The 24444-nt window shown below is 49.6% G+C and overlaps 3 protein-coding genes across 3 annotated transcripts in view; 1 reads left to right on the top strand and 2 right to left on the bottom strand.

The window, feature by feature from the left end:
* Positions 1-24444, bottom strand: part of LOC135554561 (retinoic acid-induced protein 1) — a 293303-nt gene that overhangs the window by 112159 nt on the left and 156700 nt on the right.
* Positions 2740-8612, top strand: LOC135553842 (extracellular serine/threonine protein kinase FAM20C-like; the record flags this gene model as incomplete). The annotated part of the gene is made up of 5 exons (XM_064985772.1): positions 2740-2924; positions 4585-4694; positions 4819-4900; positions 5413-5472; positions 6573-8612. Coding segments are annotated over 5 exons (723 nt in total), but the record flags the coding sequence as incomplete, so codon positions are not given.
* On the bottom strand, positions 11687-13321 carry LOC135553841 (clumping factor A-like). Its single transcript, XM_064985771.1, has one exon. The coding sequence runs from the start codon at positions 13319-13321 to the stop codon at positions 11687-11689; it is 1635 nt and encodes a 544-aa protein (XP_064841843.1).

Here is a 24444-nt window from a genome sequence, read left to right as displayed (position 1 = left end):
TGGCTACTTAGATTAAAACTCTGGTTCCTAACTAAGGCCTACTGTGTAACTACTGTGCCTGTAGAGGAGTCAGACTGGATTAAAACTACTTAGAGAGGAGTCAGACGGCTAAAACTCTGGTTCTAACTAACTACAGACTGGCTGTAAAACTCTGGTTCTGTACTGTGTAGGCCTGTAGAGGAGTCAGACTGGCTACTTAGATTAAAACTCTGGTTCCTAACTACTGTGTAGGCCTGTAGAGGAGTCAGACTGGCTACTTAGATTAAAACTCTGGTTCCTAACTACTGTGTACGTCTGTAGAGGAGTCAGACTGGCTACTTAGATTAAAACTCTGGTTCCTAACTACTGTGTCGGTCTGTAGAGGAGTCAGACTGGACATTTATATTTACCTCTAGTCAACAGTAGTATATTGTGTATTCACTATGCAGTATACAGCTTAGTTGAGTTTATTTGCAGGAACTACACAGAAAACACAGCATCTCCAGGGAGTCCCCCCAAACACACACACACACTTCAAAACCCTTTCTGAAAACAAGCAAACTGCAAAGCACAATAATTCACCAGAAAGACTCCTATTTAGAGGCTGGATCCTTGTCTTCCCCTAACAAGGAGTCCCATAAATAATTCCCTTTAGTTTAGTGGTTCAGTGCTGGGCCAGTGGTGGAGAGGAACACAGTCAGTCAGACAGACAGACAGACAGACAGACAGACAGACAGACAGACAGACAGACAGACAGACAGAGACACAAACAAACAGACAGACAGACAGACAGACAGAGACAGAAACAGTCAGACAGACAGACAGACAGACAGACAGACAGACAGTCAGACAGACAGGCAGACAGACAGACAGACAGACAGACAGACAGACAGACAGACAGACAGACAGACAGGCAGACAGACAGACAGACAGACAGACAGACAGACAGACAGACAGACAGACAGACAGACAGACAGGCAGACAGACAGACAGACAGACAGACAGACAGACAGGCAGGCAGGCAGACAGACAGGCAGACAGGCAGGCAGGCAGGCAGGCAGGCAGGCAGACAGACAGAAAGACAGACTGGCAGACAGACAGACAGACAGACAGACAGACAGACAGGCAGACAGACAGGCAGACAGACAGGCAGGCAGGCAGACAGACAGACAGAAAGACAGACTGGCAGACAGACAGACAGCCAGGCAGGCAGACAGACAGACAGACAGACAGACAGACAGACAGACAGACAGGCAGACAGGCAGACAGGCAGACATCTGTCAGAGGTAACCTAATCATCCTCATAGATGAGTTGTTAAAGCTCTTGTCCAACAGACGGACGGAACAATCTCAAGCCCTCTGTCTGTTACTTGTCCTTCATTCAGTCCTTTCAATCCCACTACATGAACTAAGTGAAAACCCTGATACAGACATGTACCATGTAGACTGGTTTGAAAGGGACTTAGCAAAGAGGCCCTTTACATGAAATTGGAAGTTCAGTATGTTACAAAATAATGTTTGATGGTTCCCCACCCAGACATGAGTTGGTGGCTAAAGTTAGTTACATTTTGTAGTGGCTCTTTCAAGAAAACCCAACAATGGATTCCAGTTTCTCCTGTCCCATAGACTAAGTAAGAATGTGAGGAACCATCTAAGATTAAGTTGTAAAATAATGAACATCCCCTTTAATGTAAATGGCCGTTGCTGAGTTCTGGACTTCTAAAACCTGTCTTCAGACTGTCTGTTAGATCCGCATGCAGCCCAGTGAACAGCTATGTGGAATAACAGAGACCATTCTATCTGACAGGAGATTACTACTACACTCAGACAGTTTGCTGGCTCAGCACTCGCCTCCCTACCTCTCTGAACCCAAGATTAAGAAACCAATACCAGTCTGGCTCTACAACACCCTGCCAGCTTCCTCTCTATACCTCTCTGTCTGCCTATCTATCTGTCTGACTCTCTGTCTGTCTATCTGACTCTCTGTCTGACTCTCTGTCTGCCTATCTGTCTCTCTGTCTGTCTATCTGACTCTCTGTCTGACTCTCTGTCTGCCTATCTGTCTATCTGTCCAACTCTCTGTCTGTCTATCTGACTCTCTGTCTGACTCTCTGTCTGTCTACCTGTCTGTCTGTCTGTCTGTCTATACCTGTCTGTCTGTCTGTCTGTCTGTCTGTCTGACTATCTGTCTGTCTGTCTGACTTTGTCTGACTCTCTGTCTGTCTGTCTGTCTGTCTGACTCTCTGTCTGTCTGTCTGACTGTCTGTCTGTCTGACTGTCTGTCTGACTGACTCTGTCTCTCTGTCTGACTCTGTCTGTCTGTCTGTCTGTCTGTCTCTGTCTAACTCTCTGTCTATCTATCTGTCTCTCTATCTGACTGTCTGTCTGTCTGTCTGACTGACTATCTGTCTCTCTGTCTGTCTCTCTGTCTATCTATCTGTCTTTCTATACCTGTCTGTCTGTCTGTCTCTCTATCTGACTCTCTGTCTGTCTGACTGTCTGTCTGTCTGTCTGTCTGTCTGACTATCTGTCTGTCAATCCGTCTCTGTCTGACTCTTTCTGACTCTTTGTCTCTCTATCTGTCTCTGTCTGACTCTCTGTCTGTCTGTCTCTCACTCTCTCTCGCTTTCTCTCTCCCTTCTCTCTCTCTCTCAACTTCCTCTTTCTCACCCCCCTCTCCCTCCCCCCACACACACTGTCCCCCTCTCCCCTTCCCATGCTCCCCTGCTGCCATCTAAAACCCCGTGTTTTCCTCTCTCCCCAGCCAATAACATTTGTTTCTACGGCGAGTGCTCCTACTACTGCTCTACTGAGCATGCTCTGTGTGGGAAGCCAGACCAGATCGAGGGTTCTCTGGCTGCCTTCCTGCCAGACCTGGCCCTGGCCAAACGCAAGACCTGGAGGAACCCTTGGAGACGATCCTACCACAAACGCAAGAAAGCAGAGTAAGAGACAGACACTCCTTCCACAAATGCAAGAACATGCATATACCCTTATAGAAAACAAGGAAGCAGAGTAAAACACACAGCCTTTACCCTTTAAGAGAACAAGGAAGCAGAGTAAAACACACAGCCTTCCATAACTGTGTATCCTTAATATATAAGGTCACTTCACACCCCCTGATTACCCAGAGTTCACTGGGGTTCACCTGATGACACCTCGTTACAGAAGGTGCCATGGCATGCCTTATCAGGAAGTGACTCAGCAGGAACAGCCAGTACTCTAAGGAACACATTCTCCAGATCCCCACCTCTGATAAAAATAGGTAGATTGGTGTTGCAGGAGAAATAGCAGCTCATTATAAACTGAGTTAGTTGCCCCGGGAGACAGGGTCTTCTCTCACTTCCATGTTCCTGTGTTCTTTGATTTCATCAACAGAGTGCAAAGAGAGAACATGGAATGACTCCATCCACTTTCTTTGATACTTTCACTGTCTATCTATCTGTCCATCTCTGCCTTTCACTGTGTCACTGTGACTTCATCTCTTTCACTTGATTTGTCACTGTGACTTTCTTACTCATACTCTCCTTTTTACTTGTCACACCTTGTCTCCTCCCCTTCTCTCTCTCTCTCTCTCTCTTTCCCCTCTCCCTCCCCTCTCTCAACCTCTCTCTACCCTTCTCTCTCTCTCTCTCTCTCTCTCTCTCTCTTTCCCCTCTCCCTCCCCTATCTCAACCTTTCTCTACCCTTCTCTCTCTCTCTCTCTCTCTCTTTTCCCCTCTCCCTCCCCTCTCTCAACCTCTCTCTACCCTTCTCTCTCTCTTTCACTTTCCCCTCTCCCTCCCCTCTCTCAACCTCTCTCTGCCCTTCTCTCTCTCTCTCTTTCCCCTCTCCCTCCCCTCTCTCAACCTCTCTCTACCCTTCTCTCTCTCTCTTTTCCCCTCTCCCTCCCTCTCTCAACCTCTCTCTACCCTTCTCTCTCTCTCACTCCCTCCCCTCTCTCAACCTCTCTCTACCCTCTCTCAACCTCTCTCTACCCCTCTCTCTCTCTCTCCCTCTCCCCTCTCCCTCCCTTCTCTCTCTCTTTCACTTTCCCTCTCCCTCCCCTCTCCCCCTCTCTTTGCCCTTCTCTCTCTCTTTTCCCCTCTCCCTCCCCTCTCTCAACCTCTCTCTACCCTTCTCTCTCTCTTTCACTTTCCCCTCTCCCTCCCCTCTCTCAACCTCTCTCTCCCCCTCTCTCTCTTTCCCCTTCCCTCCCCTCTCTCAACCTCTCTCTACCCTTCACTCTCCCTCCCCTCCCATTCACTCCCCTCCGACCCCTCCCTCCCTCTCTCCTTCTCTTGTCAAGTTGCTGTGTCCCTCCCTGCTCTGCTTTCGAGCAGCAGGGGTCTGTCCTTAACAACACACACACATACACACACACATCATGGCTCGACAGGAAGGGAGGGGAGCTGCCAAAAGGGACCAAACAAAGCCTCTAACACTATCTAAATGTCACACTGTCTGTGTGTGTGTGTGTGTGTGTGTGTGTGTGTGTGTGTGTGTGTGTGTGTGTGTGTGTGTGTGTGTGTGTGTGTGTGTGTGTGTGTGTGTGTGTGTGTGTGTGTGTGTGTGTGTGTGTGTGTGTGTGTGTGTGTGTGCCCGCGTGCCCATGTGATTGTTCAGGTGGGAGGTGGACCCAGACTACTGTGACGAGGTGAAGCAGACTCCTCCCTATGACCGTGGTTCTCGTCTGCTGGACATCATGGACATGACCATCTTTGACTTCCTCATGGGTGAGAACAGAAGCTCCATTACACGCTATTCCCTCCACTGCACTCTATTCCCTATATAGACATTCTTGGTGAATAGGGGTCCTCTTTTCCTATGTATATTAATGTTGTTTACCTCTGTATCCAGGTAACATGGACCGGCACCATTACGAGACTTTTGACAAGTTTGGAAACGAGACCTTCATCATCCATCTGGACAATGGAAGAGGGTGAGGAGAAAACACAACACATCTCAACTCCTTTTATCTGTTCTCCAGACAGTAATGTCTGATTTGTCACGTAGCCTTTGAAAACTCTCTTTCATTAACTTCAGTTCTGAGTTGTCACACTAAGCAACAGCTGAAAGCAAAGGCATAACAAATGTTTTAAAGGTATTTTTAATGTCTGAGGTACACGGTGCATTTCAGAATCAAGCTACAAAGGCATGTGGCAAAACTCTCAGTCCCTGACTGTCACACTCACTGGGAAGGGAATGTGAGTGGAATGTTGAATGAGAAGAGAATGTTCAGGACTCTGCAGCTTTCAGTAGGATGACTTCGTCACTGATCCTGAGAGAGGTGCTGCTGTTGGTGACTGTGAGACAGACTGTGAGGAACACAGACCAAGGTGTTGTATTATCAGCCAGTAAGTGGTGTTGCTTGGCTCACCTCTCTCCTCTCCTCTCTTTTCTGCTCCTCTCTCCTCTCCTCTCTTTTCTGCTCCTCTCTCCTCTTCTTTGCAGGTTTGGGAAACACTCCCACGACGAGCTCTCCATCCTGGTACCGCTGAGCCAATGCTGCAGGTCAGTACCTTTACCTCTCTCTCTCTGTCTCTCTCTCTCTCTCTCTCTCTCTCTCTCTCTCTCTCTCTCTCTCTCTCTCTCTCTCTCTCTCTCTCTCTCTCTCTCTCTCTCTCTCTCTCTGTCTCTCTCTCTCTCTCTCTCTCTCTCTCTCTCTGTCTCTCTTTCTCTCTCTCTCTGTCACTCTCTCTGTCTCTCTCTCTCTCTGTCTCTCTGTCTCTCTCTCTCTCTCTGTCTCTCTCTTCTCTCTCTCTCTGTCTCTCTCTCTCTCTGTCTCTCTCTCTCTCTCTCTCTCTCTCTCTCTCTCTCTCCCTGTCTCTCTCTCTCTCTCTCTCTCTCTCTCTCTCTCTCTCTCTGTCTCTCTCTCTCTCTCTCTCTGTCTCTCTGTCTCTCTCTCTTTCTCTCTCTCTCTGTCTCTCTGTCTCTCTCTCTCCCTCTGTCTCTCTTCTCTCTCTCTCTCTCTCTTTCTCTCTCTCTCTCTCTCTCTCTCTCTCTCTCTCTCTCTGTCTCTCTTTCTCTCTCTCTCTGTCTCTCTGTCTCTATCTCTCTCTCTCTCTCTCTCTCTCTCTCTCTCTCTCTCTCTCTCTCTTCTCTCTCTCTCTCTCTCTCTCTGTCTCTCTCTCTGTCTCTCTCTATAATTAGTGCATCCCTTTTTAAGAAGTCCATCTAATGTAAGACCTCTCCCTGCCTCTCCCCCTTCCTCCTTCCCCCTCCACTCCCTTCCCCTCCTCACCTCCACTCCCTCCACTCCCTCCTCCCTCCTCATCCCCTTCCTCCCTTCCACCTCCACTCCCTCTCTCCCCTCCTCATCCCCGTCCTCCCTTCCCCCTCCACTCCCTCCCCCCTCCTCATCCCTCCTCCCTTCCCCCTCCCTCCCTCTCCCCTCCTCATCCCCTTCCTCCCTCCCCTCCCCTCATCCCCTTCCTCCCTTCCACCTCCACTCCCTCTCTCCCCTCCTCATCCCCTTCCTCCCTTCCACCTCCACTCCCTCTCTCCCCTCCTCATCCCCTTCCTCCCTTCCACCTCCACTCCCTCTCTCCCCTCCTCATCCCCTTCCTCCCTTCCCCCTCCCCTCCCTCTCTCCCCTCCTCCCCGTCCCACAGAGTGAGGAAGTCGACCCACTTGCGTCTGCAGCTGCTCGCCAAGGAGGAGTACCAGCTGAGCCGTCTGATGGAGGAGTCCCTGCTGCGTGACCGCCTCCACCCCGTCCTCATCCAGCCCCACCTGGAGGCCATGGACCGGAGGCTGCGCCTGGTGCTCCAGGTCCTGGCTGTCTGCGTGGAGAAGGAGGGCTACAGTAACGTGGTGGAGGTGGACGACCACCACTGGGCCAGAGAAGCCAGAGGGGGCAGGGACACAGCCACCCACAGGAACCCAGGGCACAGGTAGTGAGGCCTGGCTAGGAAGAGAGGGAGATGGGGGTGGAGGGGTGGTACCCCTGGTTCTCCTGCTTCTCCCCATCCTGGACCTCCAAAGAAACTACCGTTGATGGTGAACCAACCATGGGTGTCTGGTCTCACGGAGAGACTGACTGGATCCTGTGCCTGTGCGGGAGCCGCCATTTTGAATTCAGTGAATTCCGAGACTTGCCGTCAATGCCTCTATGGAACCTCCCATGTATGTGTGTTTATATATAGGTACTGTTGGTCCACAGATACAGCAGTGAGCTGAGGAGAGAAGAGGTCTTTGCTCAGTACCAATGTTTTATTACTTCTCTTGGACATGATAAATAGGGACCATTTTCATTTTACTTTGTTGGTTTTCTTATTTTATTTTTTGGGGGGTTGTTTGAATGTGAAGGCTATCATTGTTTGCTCGGGTTAGCACTAAGCTAGCTACAGTATATTTACACAACCAAATGAGATTTTACTTTAACAAGTTCAAATGTGGTTTGAGATTAATTTATGCACAGTAACTGGAGGAATGGAATAGAAGGTTTATAAAGCTTTAATTTTAAAGGGAGAGTATGACAGGAATATAGTATATTATTTATGATGAATGTCAGTGTGACCGTTATTTATCAGTTGCCTCCATTTTCAACCCATCACTATCTATGACTTTGCTTATAGGCCTCCATTACTATGAGACATTATACAAGAGGCTGTTTACAGTACAGAAAGTACCTGGTATTTACTAAGAAATTACATGGTAAAATGGTAATTGTACAGTAATACCCCATTAATTACTACATAAAGTACTCATTTGGTACTTTGGGATTCAAACAAGCATTTAAATATACACCATTTTGATCCAGGTAGTTCCCAATTGTGGTGAATTTTAAGCATAAAGTATAGTGAAAGCCCCAGCTAGAACTCAGTGATGCCACATAGTTTCCTGGTAAGTACCACCTAAATACCCGTCAAAGCAGTACACCATTAAAGAAAGTGCTACCGGTTTCCTTTTCAATAAAGCTTTCAGTTCAACTTAAATTCAGTGTTCAAAGCCTGGATGGCAGCAGCTCTCTTAAACAAGGGCTCTTATTGAAGCACCTCTCAGCAGCCCAGAAGTTGACTAGTGTTGAGTGTCCTGCCCTCCTCCATTAATATTAGATATCATTCAATCTTTCCATTTCTTTTCATCAAAGCCTTCCATCAAAATGTGTCACTCGTTCATGGTTGGCACTTAAGATAATTGCTGCCCCGTTTATTCAGAAATTCTGCATTTTTGACTGAGGAACTTCTAAATCAATGCTTTGCTGGAATGGCTGGAATGAAAACATGCTGCGTGGTTTACTAGGACATGTTTTTCAAGGACATGAGAATAGCCTTTACGGGAAGTTGTGATAGATGATGACAGTGTGACCGACAAGGCTGAAATGTTTGTTTTTGCTTAGATCTCACGTTAACTGAGCCTGTCTGTTCTGGTCTCAGCTGGCATGGCAGTCCTGGCTTACAGGATGTGGATACAAAGGGTACCTCCCAAATGACATCCTAACCCCATAGGGCTCTGGTCAAAAGTAGTGCACTATATATGGAATTAGGGTGCCATTTGGGATTCTTGCAAATAATAATAATACAGGACTATGTAAATACTGCCATGAGAGAATATCAATCTGACACTATTCATTTAATAGGCCTTCGAGGTCTTGGTAAAAATCCCCATGTATCTTCATATCATGTAACAAATGAGAGATTTTTGCTGTTTTTCCCCAAAAACATGATCTCTTTGCTTTATCCCCACGTGAGATTATTTTATTACCAACAATCTCTCACCAGTTTTGCTCACACTTCACGCAGCCTCAAGTTGACGTCAGTAACAGCGAAATTATTATTTGGGAGAAATAGTCTAGTCTCTATCCATGTGGATGTAAAGATAGGTTGGAACTGTGATTACAGTGTATAGCAGTATACAAGGCAGATGCTCTACCCCGTTGTCATGCCATTCATCTTTTATACCAACTAAAGTTACCATTACAACACCAAACAAATGTCAAATGCAGTTTTCTGTTACAATCCAGGCTACACAGTCACGCACAATGTTCCTGTTGTATTGTTCAATGCTTTTCCAAATTAAAATGATTTATTGACGTGTCATAACATTTAAACATGGATGTGGAAATAAGGGGTATGTTCTAAGGTTTTTCTTTTTTTGAAACATTTCTCTTTATGTTTTGGTACTAATTATGTTTTGGTACTAATTATGTTTTGGTACTATTTATGTTTTGGTACTAATTATGTTTTGGTACTATTTACTGTTATGTCCATTTTATGATCTGAAAAGCTGTCTTTGATTGCAGGAAGCGTTGAGCTCTATACAGGCGTTCCATATTCCACCAATAGCCCCTAGAATCTGGCTACGTATGGCTAACCTGGTGCCTGTGGAATGTTGGGTATACTGAATGTTTCAGCTGGCCATACGAACAGGACTACAACTACATAGAGTTCCCACTACAGCCTGTGTGACCTGGATCCTCAGACCAAGTTTAAAGAGTTAACATTACACATTTACGTTTGAGTCATTCTGCAGACGCTCTTATCCAGAGTGACTTACAGTAGTGAGTGCATACATTTTTGCATACTTTTTGTACTGGTCCTCCGTGGGAATCGAACCCACAACCCTGGAGTTGCTCTACCAACTCAGCCTTCTCCTCCTTCATACAGCAGAAGTTAAAGGGTTAACTCAGCCCTGGGCATTGTACTTGCGATTTTCATATTGTCACTGTAAATATCTATAAATATATTGGAAGACCTAAGAGGCTGCAGTGCCGCAGCGATACGCTTCTGTTCTGTTTTCTCCTATTGCATTGTTGCTGTGAACATCTGTTAGCTAAATGATAAAGGTGTGCAATAAAAAAATTACAACAAAGAGTGTGTGTGTGTGTGTGTGTGTGTGTGTGTGTGTGTGTGTGTGTGTGTGTGTGTGTGTGTGTGTGTGTGTGTGTGTGTGTGTGTGTGTGTGTGTGTGTGTGTGTGTGTGTGTGTGCATGAGTGTATGTGTATCTATCCTTGGAAGGGGTTAGAATATGAAATAAGAATTAAAGAGATATTTGAACATCTGGCTACAGGATCAATGCTTGGCCTGAATAAAGAGAGGGAGGGAGGTCGGTTGTGAAAATGCTGCCAGCCATCCACACAGACCGTCTGGAGGTACTGAATGAGTATTATATGTGAAGTATCCTGACCCCTGACGTCTTCAGCTGCACTCTGACCCCTGACGTCTTCAGCTGCACTCTGACCCCTGACGTCTTCAGCTGCACTCTGACCCCTGACGTCTTCAGCTGCACTCTGACCCCTGACGTCTTCAGCTGCACTCTGACCCCTGACGTCTTCATCTGCACTCTGACCCCTGACGTCTTCAGCTGCACTCTGACCCCTGACGTCTTCAGCTGCACTCTGACCCCTGACATCTTCAGCTGCACACTGACCCCTGACGTCTTCAGCTGCACTCTGACCCCTGACGTCTTCAGCTGCACTCTGACCCCTGACGTCTTCAGCTGCACTCTGACCCCTGACGTCTTCAGCTGCACTCTGACCCCTGACGTCTTCAGCTGCACTCTGACCCCTGACGTCTTCAGCTGCACTCTGACCCCTGACGTCTTCAGCTGCACTCTGACCCCTGACGTCTTCATCTGCACTCTGACCCCTGACGTCTTCAGCTGCACTCTGACCCCTGACGTCTTCAGCTGCACTCTGACCCCTGACGTCTTCAGCTGCACACTGACCCCTGACGTCTTCAGCTGCACTCTGACCCCTGACGTCTTCAGCTGCACTCTGACCCCTGACGTCTTCAGCTGCACTCTGACCCCTGACGTCTTCAGCTGCACTCTGACCCCTGACGTCTTCAGCTGCACTCTGACCCCTGACGTCTTCAGCTGCACTCTGACCCCTGACGTCTTCAGCTGCACTCTGACCCCTGACGTCTTCAGCTGCACTCTGACTCCCTGACGTCTTCAGTTGCACTCTGACCCCTGACGTCTTCAGCTGCACTCTGACCCCTGACGTCTTCAGCTGCACTCTGACCCCCTGAGACTCAACCCAGCTTCCCCCCTTAAACTGATACCTCAGCAGCCTCCTGCAGAATCACACATAGACACACATAGGACACTTACACACACTCTCTCACACACACAAAGACTTAGACACATACGTACACACACTCTCTCATACACACACACAAGAACTCACACACTCTCTCATACACACACACAAGCATTCACACACACACGGACTTAGACACACTAAAACGCACTCTCTCTCTTACACGCAGACACACACTCTCTCACACACACAGTCACACAGTAATCTGAAGACTGCAGTGTAATCTTTTCGCTGAGTGTTAATCTCTAAGCTTCTCTCCTTAAAGGTATTATCAGCATCATCTTGTTCTTCCGGGAACTTGGAGCTCCTCTACCTACAGCTGTTTGGATCACTGGCTGATCAACTTGTACTTTCAGCAACAGCAGCTGTTGCGTAATGGCATAACCCCAATCCTCATGGTTCAATAGAGGGTTTAGGATGATAATGCATTTGGCTACTAGAAGGAGAAAAGCAATAGTCTTTCTGGTTGATTTTACTGGCTTGAAGCATATATGCATAATCAACACCCTATAACTTCTCCCTGTCCCCATCGCAGACCATCCTTCACCAACCCTCATCTGGCTATGATCACACAAAATATTTAGTACGCTAACAAGCCCTCTACAAGGTCCTGAAACCTAAAGATTAGATATTGTCATCGTGTCCTATCATGAACAGGATATCACTTATGATGTGAATGTCTACTCTGATGTCATGTCTGATGTCATGTCTGATATCATGTCTGACGTCATGTCTGATATCATGTCTGACGTCATGTCTGATATCATGTCTGATGTCATGTCTGATATCATGTCAGAGGTCATGTCTGATGTCATGTCTAATGTCATATCTAATGTCATGTCTGACGTCATGTCTGATATCATGTCTGATATCATGTCTAATGTCATATCTAATGTCATGTCTGACGTCATGTCTGATATCATGTCTAATGTCATGTCTGATATCATGTCAGAGGTCATATCTAATGTCATGTCTGATATCATGTCTGATATCATGTCTAATGTCATGTCTGATATCATGTCAGAGGTCATGTCTAATGTCATGTCAGAGGTCATGTCAGAGGTCATGTCTGATGTCATGTCTGATATCATGTCAGAGGTCATGTCTAATGTCATGTCTGATATCATGTCTAATGTCATATCTAATGTTATGTCTGATATCATGTCAGAGGTCATGTCTAATGTCATGTCAGAGGTCATGTCAGAGGTCATGTCTGATGTCATGTCTGATATCATGTCAGAGGTCATGTCTGATGTCATGTCTGATATCATGTCAGAGGTCATATCTGATGTCATGTCTGATATCATGTCAGAGGTCATATCTGATGTCATGTCTGATATCATGTCAGAGGTCATGTCTAATGTCATGTCAGAGGTCATTTCAGAGGTCATGTCTAATGTCATGTCAGAGGTCATGTCTAATGTCATGTCTGATATCATGTCAGAGGTCATGTCTGATATCATGTCTAATGTCATATCTAATGTCATGTCTGACGTCATGTCTGATATCATGTCTAATGTCATGTCTGATATCATGTCAGAGGTCATATCTAATGTCATGTCTGATATCATGTCTGATATCATGTCTAATGTCATGTCTGATATCATGTCAGAGGTCATGTCTAATGTCATGTCAGAGGTCATGTCAGAGGTCATGTCTGATGTCATGTCTGATATCATGTCAGAGGTCATGTCTAATGTCATGTCTGATATCATGTCTAATGTCATATCTAATGTTATGTCTGATATCATGTCAGAGGTCATGTCTAATGTCATGTCAGAGGTCATGTCAGAGGTCATGTCTGATGTCATGTCTGATATCATGTCAGAGGTCATGTCTGATGTCATGTCTGATATCATGTCAGAGGTCATATCTGATGTCATGTCTGATATCATGTCAGAGGTCATATCTGATGTCATGTCTGATATCATGTCAGAGGTCATGTCTAATGTCATGTCAGAGGTCATTTCAGAGGTCATGTCTAATGTCATGTCAGAGGTCATGTCTAATGTCATGTCTGATATCATGTCAGAGGTCATGTCTGATGTCATGTCTAATGTCATATCTAATGTCATGTCTGATATCATGTCTGATGTCATGTCTAATGTCATGTCAGAGGTCATTTCAGAGGTCATGTCTGATGTCATGTCTAATATCATGTCTGATGTCATGTCTAATGTCATGTCAGAGGTCATGTCTAATGTCATGTCAGAGGTCATGTCTAATGTCATGTCTGAAATCATGTCAGAGGTCATGTCTGATGTCATGTCTAATGTCATGTCGGATATCATGTCAGAGGTCATGTCTGATGTCATGTCTAATGTCATATCTAATGTCATGTCTGATATCATGTCTGATGTCATGTCTGATGTCATGTCTGATGTCATGAGTGTCTTGTGGCTATTGACATGCCTTGGTTCTGGTATCTTGTCTGAACAGACAGTATTCTATTGAGAGGTCAAGTCCTGAGTCTCCTGTATTTATCTGTGTTTGATTGTGAGGCCTAGTCTTGGTGTCCTTTATTATCTGTGTTTACTGAGTGACCTTGGTATCCTGTATAAACTCACTCTCCAGGTTCCCTGGGTTGCCAGATCAGGATGCAGGAAGAGGTGGACAGCCCATCGGCGTTGCTAGGCAACACAGTGTGAGACCATAGTGACGGCTGTGGTGTTCAGCAAACAGACAACAGATCCCTAATGTGAGGATCAGCCGGCTAATACCAAGCTCTACAGCCTGCTGCCCAAAAACAACAGTTTTAGTTAAAAGACTTGTATGGTGTCCATATTAGGACAGTCAGTCTCAGCATGACAGTCTTATAAAGGAGGTTGAACTCACCTTTCTCTGACTTCATTGACATAGCCTTCTAAAGGATGGAGCAATGGTACTGTACAAGGGGATCTACCTGGGTTCAATTAAAACAATTATGGATAGGATTTATGCAGTGCTTTTCCAGAGGTTCAAAGTGTTTTGCATTGTATGGAGGGGGGAGCTTACATCATGCACCCCTAATGGTGTTTTCCATGGTAAGACATCAAGCATGTGAAGAAAGTCCACCAAAGAGCATAGCCAAGCCACAATGAGCCCTCCATTCTTGATGTATGTGTATCTTCACTGAACACCAACATCACCAAATGAAAGTCAAGGATGTTGGGACAACAGCAGTTGAATGACTTGAATGGGAAAGTCCATTCCAGTAATTCTATGTCTGTGGTGGAGACCCCTAATATGAAAGCATCTGAATTGATTGTCTTCCATGAATAGACAGTAGAGGAGGACCCTGTAGTGAGAATGGCATTTGGTTCTGTTTAGCATCTGTGCAGCAGAGTAGGCTGATGGGAGGAGCTATAGGAGGACGGGCTCATTGCAAGGCCTGGAATGAATGGAACGGAGTCAAACATGTGGTTTCAATATGTTTGATACCGTTCCATTTACTCCTTTTCCAGTCTTTACAATGAGCTCAAATAGGACCTACCACCAGCCTCCTCTGGTGTGCACTTACTGCAAAGCTGCCCTTTGAGACTTTGTTTGATAGGGAGCGTGAGGAGACTAAGAGGGAGCATGAGGAGACTGCTAGGGAACATGAGGAGAATGCTAGGGAACATGAGGAGAATGCTATGGAGCGTGAGGAGACTAAGAGGGAGCATGAGGAGACTGCTAGAGAACATGAGGAGACTGCTAGGGAACATGAGGAGAATGCTATGGAGCGTGAGGAGACTGCTAGGGAACATGAGGAGAATGCTAGAGAACATGAGGAGACTGCTAGGGATGATGAGGAGACTGCTAGGGAACATGAGGAGACTTCTAGGGATGATGAGGAGACTGCTAGGGAACATGAGGAGACTGCTAGAGAACATGAGGAGACTGCTAGGGAACATGAGGAGACTGCTAGGGAACATGAGGAGAATGCTATGGAGCGTGAGGAGTTTGCTAGGATACTGTGAGGAGGCTGCTAGTGAGCGTGAGGAGACTGTAAGGGAGGATGAGGAGACTTCTAGGGATGATGAGGAGACTACTAGGGAGCATGAGGAGACTGCTATTAAGGATGGGGAGACTGCTAGGGAGGATGAGGAGCCTGCTAGGGAGCGTGAGGAGACTGCGAGACTGGATGAGTAGACCGCTAGGGATGAGGAGACTGAAGGGGGTGTGAGGAGACTGCTAGGGAGCATGAGGAGACTGCTAGGGAACATGAGGAGAATGCTATGGAGCGTGAGGAGACTGCTAGGGAACATGAGGAGACTGCTAGGGAACATGAGGAGAATGCTATGGAGCGTGAGGAGACTGCTAGGGAACATGAGGAGACTGCTAGGGAACATGAGGAGAATGCTAGAGAACATGAGGAGAATGCTATGGAGCGTGAGGAGACTGCTAGGGAACATGAGGAGACTGCTAGGGAACATGAGGAGAATGCTAGAGAACATGAGGAGACTGCTAGGGAACATGAGGAGACTGCTAGGGAACATGAGGAGAATGCTATGGAGCGTGAGGAGATTTCTAGGATAGTGTGAGGAGGCTGCTAGTGAGCGTGAGGAGACTGTAAGGGATGATGAGGAGACTTCTAGGGATGATGAGGAGACTACTAGGGAGCGTGAGAGGAGACTGCTAGGGAACATGAGGAGATTTCTAGGATACTGTGAGGAGGCTGCTAGTGAGCGTGAGGAGACTGTAAGGGAGGATGAGGAGAATGCTATGGAGCGTGAGGAGATTTCTAGGATAGTGTGAGGAGGCTGCTAGTGAGCGTGAGGAGACTGTAAGGGATGATGAGGAGACTTCTAGGGATGATGAGGAGACTACTAGGGAGCATGAGGAGACTGCTATTAAGGATGGGGAGACTGCTAGGGAGGATGAGGAGCCTGCTAGGGAGCGTGAGGAGACTGCGAGACTGGATGAGTAGACCGCTAGGGATGAGGAGACTGAAGGGGGTGTGAGGAGACTGCTAGGGAGCATGAGGAGACTGCTAGGGAACATGAGGAGAATGCTATGGAGCGTGAGGAGACTGCTAGGGAACATGAGGAGACTGCTAGGGAACATGAGGAGAATGCTATGGAGCGTGAGGAGACTGCTAGGGAACATGAGGAGACTGCTAGGGAACATGAGGAGAATGCTAGAGAACATGAGGAGAATGCTATGGAGCGAGGAGACTGCTAGGGAACATGAGGAGACTGCTAGGGAACATGAGGAGAATGCTAGAGAACATGAGGAGACTGCTAGGGAACATGAGGAGACTGCTAGGGAACATGAGGAGAATGCTATGGAGCGTGAGGAGATTTCTAGGATAGTGTGAGGAGGCTGCTAGTGAGCGTGAGGAGACTGTAAGGGAGGATGAGGAGACTTCTAGGGATGATGAGGAGACTACTAGGGAGCGTGAGGAGACTGCTAGGGAACATGAGGAGATTTCTAGGATACTGTGAGGAGGCTGCTAGTGAGCGTGAGGAGACTGTAAGGGAGGATGAGGAGAATGCTATGGAGCGTGAGGAGATTTCTAGGATAGTGTGAGGAGGCTGCTAGTGAGCGTGAGGAGACTGTAAGGGAGGATGAGGAGACTTCTAGGGATGATGAGGAGACTACTAGGGAGCATGAGGAGACTGCTATTAAGGATGGGGAGACTGCTAGGGAGGATGAGGAGCCTGCTAGGGAGCGTGAGGAGACTGCGAGACTGGATGAGTAGACCGCTAGGGATGAGGAGACTGAAGGGGGTGTGAGGAGACTGCTAGGGAGCATGAGGAGACTGCTAGGGAACATGAGGAGAATGCTATGGAGCGTGAGGAGACTGCTAGGGAACATGAGGAGACTGCTAGGGAACATGAGGAGAATGCTATGGAGCGTGAGGAGACTGCTAGGGAACATGAGGAGACTGCTAGGGAACATGAGGAGAATGCTAGAGAACATGAGGAGAATGCTATGGAGCGTGAGGAGACTGCTAGGGAACATGAGGAGACTGCTAGGGAACATGAGGAGAATGCTAGAGAACATGAGGAGACTGCTAGGGAACATGAGGAGACTGCTAGGGAACATGAGGAGAATGCTATGGAGCGTGAGGAGATTTCTAGGATACTGTGAGGAGGCTGCTAGTGAGCGTGAGGAGACTGTAAGGGAGGATGAGGAGACTTCTAGGGATGATGAGGAGACTACTAGGGAGCATGAGGAGACTGCTATTAAGGATGGGGAGACTGCTAGGGAGGATGAGGAGCCTGCTAGGGAGCGTGAGGAGACTGCGAGACTGGATGAGTAGACCGCTAGGGATGAGGAGACTGAAGGGGGTGTGAGGAGACTGCTAGGGAGGATGAGGAGCCTGCTAGGGAGCGTGAGGAGACTGCGAGACTGGATGAGTAGACCGCTAGGGATGAGGAGACTGAAGGGGGTGTGAGGAGACTGCTAGGGAAGATGAGGAGACTGCTAGGGAAGATGAGGAGACTGCTAGGGAAGATGAGGAGACTGCTAGGGAGCGTGAGGAGACTGCTAGCGAGGATGAAGAGACTGCTAAGGAGTGTGAGGAGACTGCTAGGGAGGATTAAGAGACTGCTAGGGAGCATGAGGAGACTGCTAATGAGCATGAAGAGACTGGTAGGGAGGGTGAGGAGACTGATAAGTAGGATGAGGAGACTGCTAGGGAGCATGATGAGACTGCTAGGGAGGATGAGGAGACTAATAGGGAGGATGAAGAGACTGCTAGGGAGTGTGAGGAGACTGCTAGGGAGAATGAGGACACTGCTAGGGAGTGTGAGGAGACTGCTAGGGAGGATGAGGAGACTGCTAGGGAGGATGAGGAGACTGCTAGGGAGGATGAGGAGACTTCTAGGGAGGATGAGGAGACTGCTATAGAGGTTGAGGAGACTGCTAGGGAAGATGAGGAGTCTGCTAGGGAGTGTGAGGAGACTGCTATGGAGAATGAGGAGACCGCTAGGGAGGATGAGGAGACTGCTAGGGAGTGAGAGGAGACTGCTAGAGAGCGTGAAGAGACTGCTAGTGAGCGTGAGGAGACTGCTTGGGAGGATGAGGAGACTGATAGGGAGCGTGAGGAGACTGCTAGGGAGGATGAGGAGACTGATAGGGAGCGTGAGGAGACTGCTTGGGAGGAGGAGGAGGCTGCTAGGGAGAATGAGGAGACTACTAGGGAGTGTGGCGAGACTGCCAGGGAGGATGAGGAGTCTGCTAGGGAGCTTAAGGAGACAGCTAGGGAGGGTGAGGAGTCTGCTAGGGAGCGTGAGGAGACAGCTAGGGAGGGTGAGGAGTCTGCTAGGGAGCGTGAGGAGACAGCTAGGGAGGGTGAGGAGTCTGCTAGGGAGCGTAAGGAGACAGCTAGGGAGGGTGAGGAGTCTGCTAGGGAGCGTGAGAAGACAGCTAGGGAGGGTGAGGAGTCTGCTAGGGAGCGTAAGGAGACAGCTAGGGAGGGTGAGGAGTCTGCTAGGGAGCGTGAGGAGACAGCTAGGGAGGGTGAGGAGTCTGCTAGGGAGCGTGAGGAGACAGCTAGGGAGGGTGAGGAGTCTGCTAGGGAGGGTGAGAAGACTGCTAGCGAGGATGAAGAGATTGCAAGGAGTGTGAGGAGATTGCTGGGGAGGATGAAGAGACTGCTAGGGAGTGTGAGGAGACTGCTAATGAGCGTGAGGAGACTTCGAAGAGGATGAGGAGACTGCTAAGTAGGATGAGGAGACTGCTAGGGAGCGTGAGGAGACTGCTAGGGAGGATGAGGAGACTACTAGGGAGGATGAAGAGACTTCTAGGGAGGATGAGGAGGCTGCTATGGAGGATGAGGACACTGCTAGGAGCGTGAGGAGACTGCTAATGAGCGTGAGGAGACGACTAGGGAGGATGAGGAGGAGACTGCTAAGTAGGATGAGGAGACTGCTAAGTAGCGTGAGGAGACTGCTATGGAGGATGAGGAGACTTCTAGGGAAGATGAGGAGTCTGCTAGTGAGCGTGAGGAGACTGCTTAGGAGGATGAGGGGACTACTCGGGAGGAGGAGGAGAATGCTAGGGAACGTGAGGAGCCTGCTAGGGAGAATGAGGAGCCTGCTAGGGAATGTGAGGAGACTGCTAGGGAGAATGAGGAGACTGCTAGGGAGCGTGAGGAGACTGCTAGGGAGAATGAGGACACTGCTTGAGAGTGTGAGGAGACTGCTAGGGAGAATGAGGACACTGCTAGGGAGCGTGAGGAGACTGCTAGGGAGGATGAGGAGAATGCTAGGGAGCGTGAGGAGACTGCTAGGGAGCATGAGGAGACTGCTAGGGAGGATGAGGAGACTGATAAGTAGGATGAGGAGACTGCTAGGGAGGATGAGGAGACTGCTATAGAGGTTGAGGAGACTGCTAGGGAATATGAGGAGTCTGCTAGGGAGTGTGAGGAGACTGCTTGGGAGGATGAGGAGACTGATAGGGATCGTGAGGAGACTGCTAGGGAGGATGAGGAGACTGATAGGGAGCGTGAGGAGACTGCTATGGAGAATGAGGAGACCGCTAGGGAGGATGAGGAGACTGCTTGGGACTGGGATGAGGAGACTGATAGGGATCGTGAGGAGACTGCTAGCGAGGATGAGGAGACTGATAGGGAGCGTGAGGAGACTGCTATGGAGAATGAGGAGACCGCTAGGGAGTGTGAGGAGACTGCTTGGGAGGAGGAGGAGGCTGCTAGGGAGAATGAGGAGACTACTAGGGAGTGTGGCGAGACTGCCAGGGAGGGTGAGAAGACTGCTAGCGAGGATGAAGAGACTGCTAAGGAGTGTGAGGAGATTGCTGGGGAGGATGAAGAGACTGCTAGGGAGTGTGAGGAGATTGCTGGGGAGGATGAAGAGACTGCTAGGGAGTGTGAGGAGACTGCTAATGAGCGTGAGGAGACTGCTAGGGAGCGTGAGGAGACTGCTAGGGAGGATGAGGAGACTGCTAGGGAGGCTGAAGAGACTTCTAGGGAGTGTGAGGAGACTGCTAGGGAGGATGAGGAAACTGCTGGGGAGCGTGAGGAGACTGCTATGGAGTGAGAGGAGACTGCTAGAGAGCGTGAAGAGACTGCTAGTGAGCGTGAGGAGACTGCTAGGGAGGATGAGGAGGCTGCTATGGAGGATGAGGACACTGCTAGGGAGCGTGAGGAGACTGCTAATGAGCGTGAGGAGATGACTAGGGAGGATGAGGAGACTGCTAAGTAGGATGAGGGAGACTGCTAAGTAGCGTGAGGAGACTGCTATGGAGGATGAGGAGACTTCTAGGGAAGATGAGGAGTCTGCTAGTGAGCGTGAGGAGACTGCTAGGAGGATGAGGGGACTACTCGGAGTCTGCTAGTGAGCGTGAGGAGACTGCTTAGGAGGAGGGAGGAGGAGGAGAATGCTAGGGAACGTGAGGAGCCTGCTAGGGAGGAGCCTGCTGGGAATGTGAGGAGACTGCTAGGGAGAATGAGGACACTGCTAGGGAGTGTGAGGGGACTGCTAGGGAGAATGAGGACACTGCTTGAGAGTGTGAGGAGACTGCTAGGGAGAATGAGGACACTGCTAGGGAGAATGAGGACACTGCTAGGGAGGATGAGGAGACTGCTAGAGAGGATGAGGAGACTGCTAGGGAGGATGAGGAGACTTCTTGGGAGGATGAGGAGACTGCCAGGGAGGATAAGGCGCCTGCTAGGCAGCGTGAGGAGACAGCTAGGGAGGGTGAGGAGTCTGCTAGGGAGTGTAAGGAGACAGCTAGGGAGGGTGAGGAGTCTGCTAGGGAGGGTGAGAAGACTGCTAGCGAGGATGAAGAGACTGCTAAGGAGTGTGAGGAGATTGCTAGGGAGGATGAAGAGACTGCTAGGGAGTGTGAGGAGACTGCTAATGAGCGTGAGGAGACTTTGAGGAGGATGAGGAGACTGCTAGGGAGCGTGAGGAGACTGCTAGGGAGGATGAGGAGACTGCTAGGGAGGATGAAGAGACTTCTAGGGAGTGTGAGGAGACTGCTAGGGAGGATGAGGAAACTGCTGGGGAGCGTGAGGAGACTGCTAGGGAGGATGAGGAGGCTGCTATGGAGGATGAGGACACTGCTAGGAGCGTGAGGAGACTGCTAATGAGCGTGAGGAGACGACTAGGGAGGATGAGGAGACTGCTAAGTAGGATGAGGAGACTGCTAAGTAGCGTGAGGAGACTGCTATGGAGGATGAGGAGACTTCTAGGGAAGATGAGGAGTCTGCTAGTGAGCGTGAGGAGACTGCTTAGGAGGATGAGGGGACTACTCGGGAGGAGGAGGAGAATGCTAGGGAGGAGGAGCCTGAGGGAGTGTGAGGAGCCTGCTAGGGAATGTGAGGAGACTGCTAGGGAGAATGAGGACACTGCTAGGGAGTGTGAGTGAGGAGACTGGGACTGCTAGGGAGAGAATGAGGACACTGCTTGGGAGTGTGAGGAGACTGCTAGGGAGAATGAGGACACTGCTAGGGAGTGTGAGGAGACTGCTAGGGAGGATGAGGAGACTGCTAGAGAGGATGAGGAGACTGCTAGGGAGGATGAGGAGACTTCTAGGGAGGATGAGGAGACTGCCAGGGAGGATAAGGCGCCTGCTAGGCAGCGTGAGGAGACAGCTAGGGAGGGTGAGGAGTCTGCTAGGGAGTGTAAGGAGACAGCTAGGGAGGGTGAGGAGTCTGCTAGGGAGGGTGAGAAGACTGCTAGCGAGGATGAAGAGATTGCTAAGGAGTGTGAGGAGATTGCTGGGGAAGATGAAGAGACTGCTAGGGAGTGTGAGGAGACTGCTAATGAGCGTGAGGAGACTTGAGGAGGATGAGGAGACTGCTAAGTAGGATGAGGAGACTGCTAGGGAGCGTGAGGAGACTGCTAGGGAGGATGAGGAGACTACCAGGGAGGATGAAGAGACTTCTAGGGAGTGTGAGGAGACTGCTAGGGAGGATGAGGAAACTGCTGGGGAGCGTGAGGAGACTGCTAGGGAGGATGAGGAGGCTGCTATGGAGGATGAGGACACTGCTAGGAGCGTGAGGAGACTGCTAATGAGCGTGAGGAGACGACTAGGGAGAATGAGGAGACTGCTAAGTAGGATGAGGAGACTGCTAAGTAGCGTGAGGAGACTGCTATGGAGGATGAGGAGACTTCTAGGGAAGATGAGGAGTCTGCTAGTGAGCGTGAGGAGACTGCTTAGGAGGATGAGGGGACTACTCGGGAGGAGGAGGAGAATGCTAGGGAACGTGAGGAGCCTGCTAGGGAGTGTGAGGAGCCTGCTAGGGAATGTGAGGAGACTGCTAGATAGGATGAGGAGTGCAAGGGAGGATGAGGAGACTGCTGGGGAGGATGAGGAAACTGCTACGGTGGATGAGGAAATTGCTAGGGAGGGTGAGGAGTCTGCTAGGGAGGATGAGGAGACTGCTAGTGAGCGTGAGGAGACTGCTGGGAGGAGGAGACTGGTTGGGAGGATGAGGAGCCTGCTAGGGAGGATGAGGAGACTGCAAGGGAGGATGGGGAGCCTTCTAGGGAGGATGAGGAGACTTCAAGGGAGGATGGGGAGACTTCTAGGGAGGATTATGAGGAGTGAGGAAACTGCTAGGGAGGATGAGGAGCGTGAGGAAGGACTGTAAGACTGACTGCTAGTGAGGGAGACTGCTAGTGAGCGTGAGGAGACAGCTGTGAGCGTGAGGAGACTGCTAGTGAGCGTGAGGAGACAGCTGAGCGTGAGGAGACTGCTAGTGAGCGTGAGGAGACTGCACGTGAGCGTGAGGAGACTGCTAGGGAGCGTGAGGAGACTGCTAGTGAGCGTGAGGAGACAGCTAGTGAGCGTGAGGAGACTGCTAGTGAGCGTGAGGAGACTGCTAGTGAGCGTGAGGAGACTGCTAGTGAGAGTGAGGAGACTGCTAGTGAGTGTGAGGAGACTGCTAGTGAGTGAGGAGACTGCTAGTGAGCGTGAGGAGACTGCTAGTGAGCGTGAGGAGACAGCTAGTGAGCGTGAGGAGACTGCTAGTGAGCGTGAGGAGACTGCTAGTGAGCGTGAGGAGACTGCTAGTGAGCGTGAGGAGACTGCTAGTGAGCGTGAGGAGACTGCTAGTGAGCGTGAGGAGACTGCTAGTGAGCGTGAGGAGACTGCTAGTGAGCGTGAGGAGACAGCTAGTGAGCGTGAGGAGACTGCTAGTGAGCGTGAGGAGACTGCTAGTGAGCGTGAGGAGACTGCTAGTGAGCGTGAGGAGACTGCTAGTGAGCGTGAGGAGACTGCTAGTGAGCGTGAGGAGACTGCTAGTGAGCGTGAGGAGACTGCTAGTGAGCGTGAGGAGACTGCTAGTGAGCGTGAGGAGACAGCTAGTGAGCGTGAGGAGACTGCTAGTGAGCGTGAGGAGACTGCTAGTGAGCGTGAGGAGACTGCTAGTGACGTGAGGAGACTGCTAGTGAGCGTGAGGAGACTGCTAGTGAGCGTGAGGAGACTGCTAGTGAGCGGAGACTGCTAGTGAGAGACTGCTAGTGAGCGTGAGGAGACTGCTAGTGAGCGTGAGGAGACAGCTAGTGAGCGTGAGGAGACTGCTAGTGAGCGTGAAGAGACAGCTGGTGAGCGTGAAGAGACTGCTAGTGAGCATGAGGAGACTGCTAGTGAGCGTGAGGAGACTGCTAGTGAGCATGAGGAGACTGCTAGTGAGCGTGAGGAGACTGCTATTGAGTGTGAGGAGACATCTAGTGAGCGTGAGGAGACTGCTAGTGAGCGTGAGGAGACTGCTAGTGAGCGTGAGGAGACTGCTAGTGAGTGTGAGGAGACAGCTAGTGAGCGTGAGGAGACTGCTAGTTAGCGTGAGGAGACTGCTAGTGAGCGTGAGGAGACTGCTAGTGAGCGTGAGGAGACTGCTAGTGAGCGTGAGGAGACTGCTAGTGAGCGTGAGGAGACTGCTAGTGAGCGTGAGGAGACTGCTAGTGAGCGTGAGGAGACTGCTAGTGAGCGTGAGGAGACTGCTAGTGAGCGTGAGGAGACTGCTAGTGAGCGTGAGGAGACTGCTAGTGAGCGTGAGGAGACTGCTAGTGAGCGTGAGGAGACTGCTAGTGAGCGTGAGGAGACTGCTAGTGAGCGTGAGGAGATTTCGCGTGGCGACACGTACGTACCTTTAGTCATGACCACAATACATGCAAACTTATGTGGGCTTTATTCCATGTTGGTGTGTGATGATGTGTGTATGTGTGCGTGCGTTCGTGTTTGTGTGTGTGCTAGTTTGTGTGTGTGTGTGGTCAAGTCTCCTCAGTGAACTGAAGCCACTCTTGTGAGTAACCGGCCATTTGGGAAACACATCCTGATGAGACGTGTGAGCAGTAGGCTGAACCCATTTCAGAATATAATGATGGAGACCTGTGAGCTGGCCAGGAGATGGAGCCAGTGTTACAGGGATGGAAAGACAAGGCCAGATCACCAGTGTAAAGGTTCCTGTGTGAAGATACTCTGACTTCATCTACAGGCTACAACCAGCTGGCAGTTTTGTTGTGTGGACATGTGCTGATAGATTCCTTCAAAGTTTCAT

This window comes from Oncorhynchus masou, chromosome 14, assembly GCF_036934945.1.
Source record: "Oncorhynchus masou masou isolate Uvic2021 chromosome 14, UVic_Omas_1.1, whole genome shotgun sequence".
Taxonomy (NCBI): Eukaryota; Metazoa; Chordata; class Actinopteri; order Salmoniformes; family Salmonidae; genus Oncorhynchus; species Oncorhynchus masou.
Note: the sequence above shows the minus strand (reverse complement) of the source record. Positions and strands in the feature narration are given on the sequence as shown.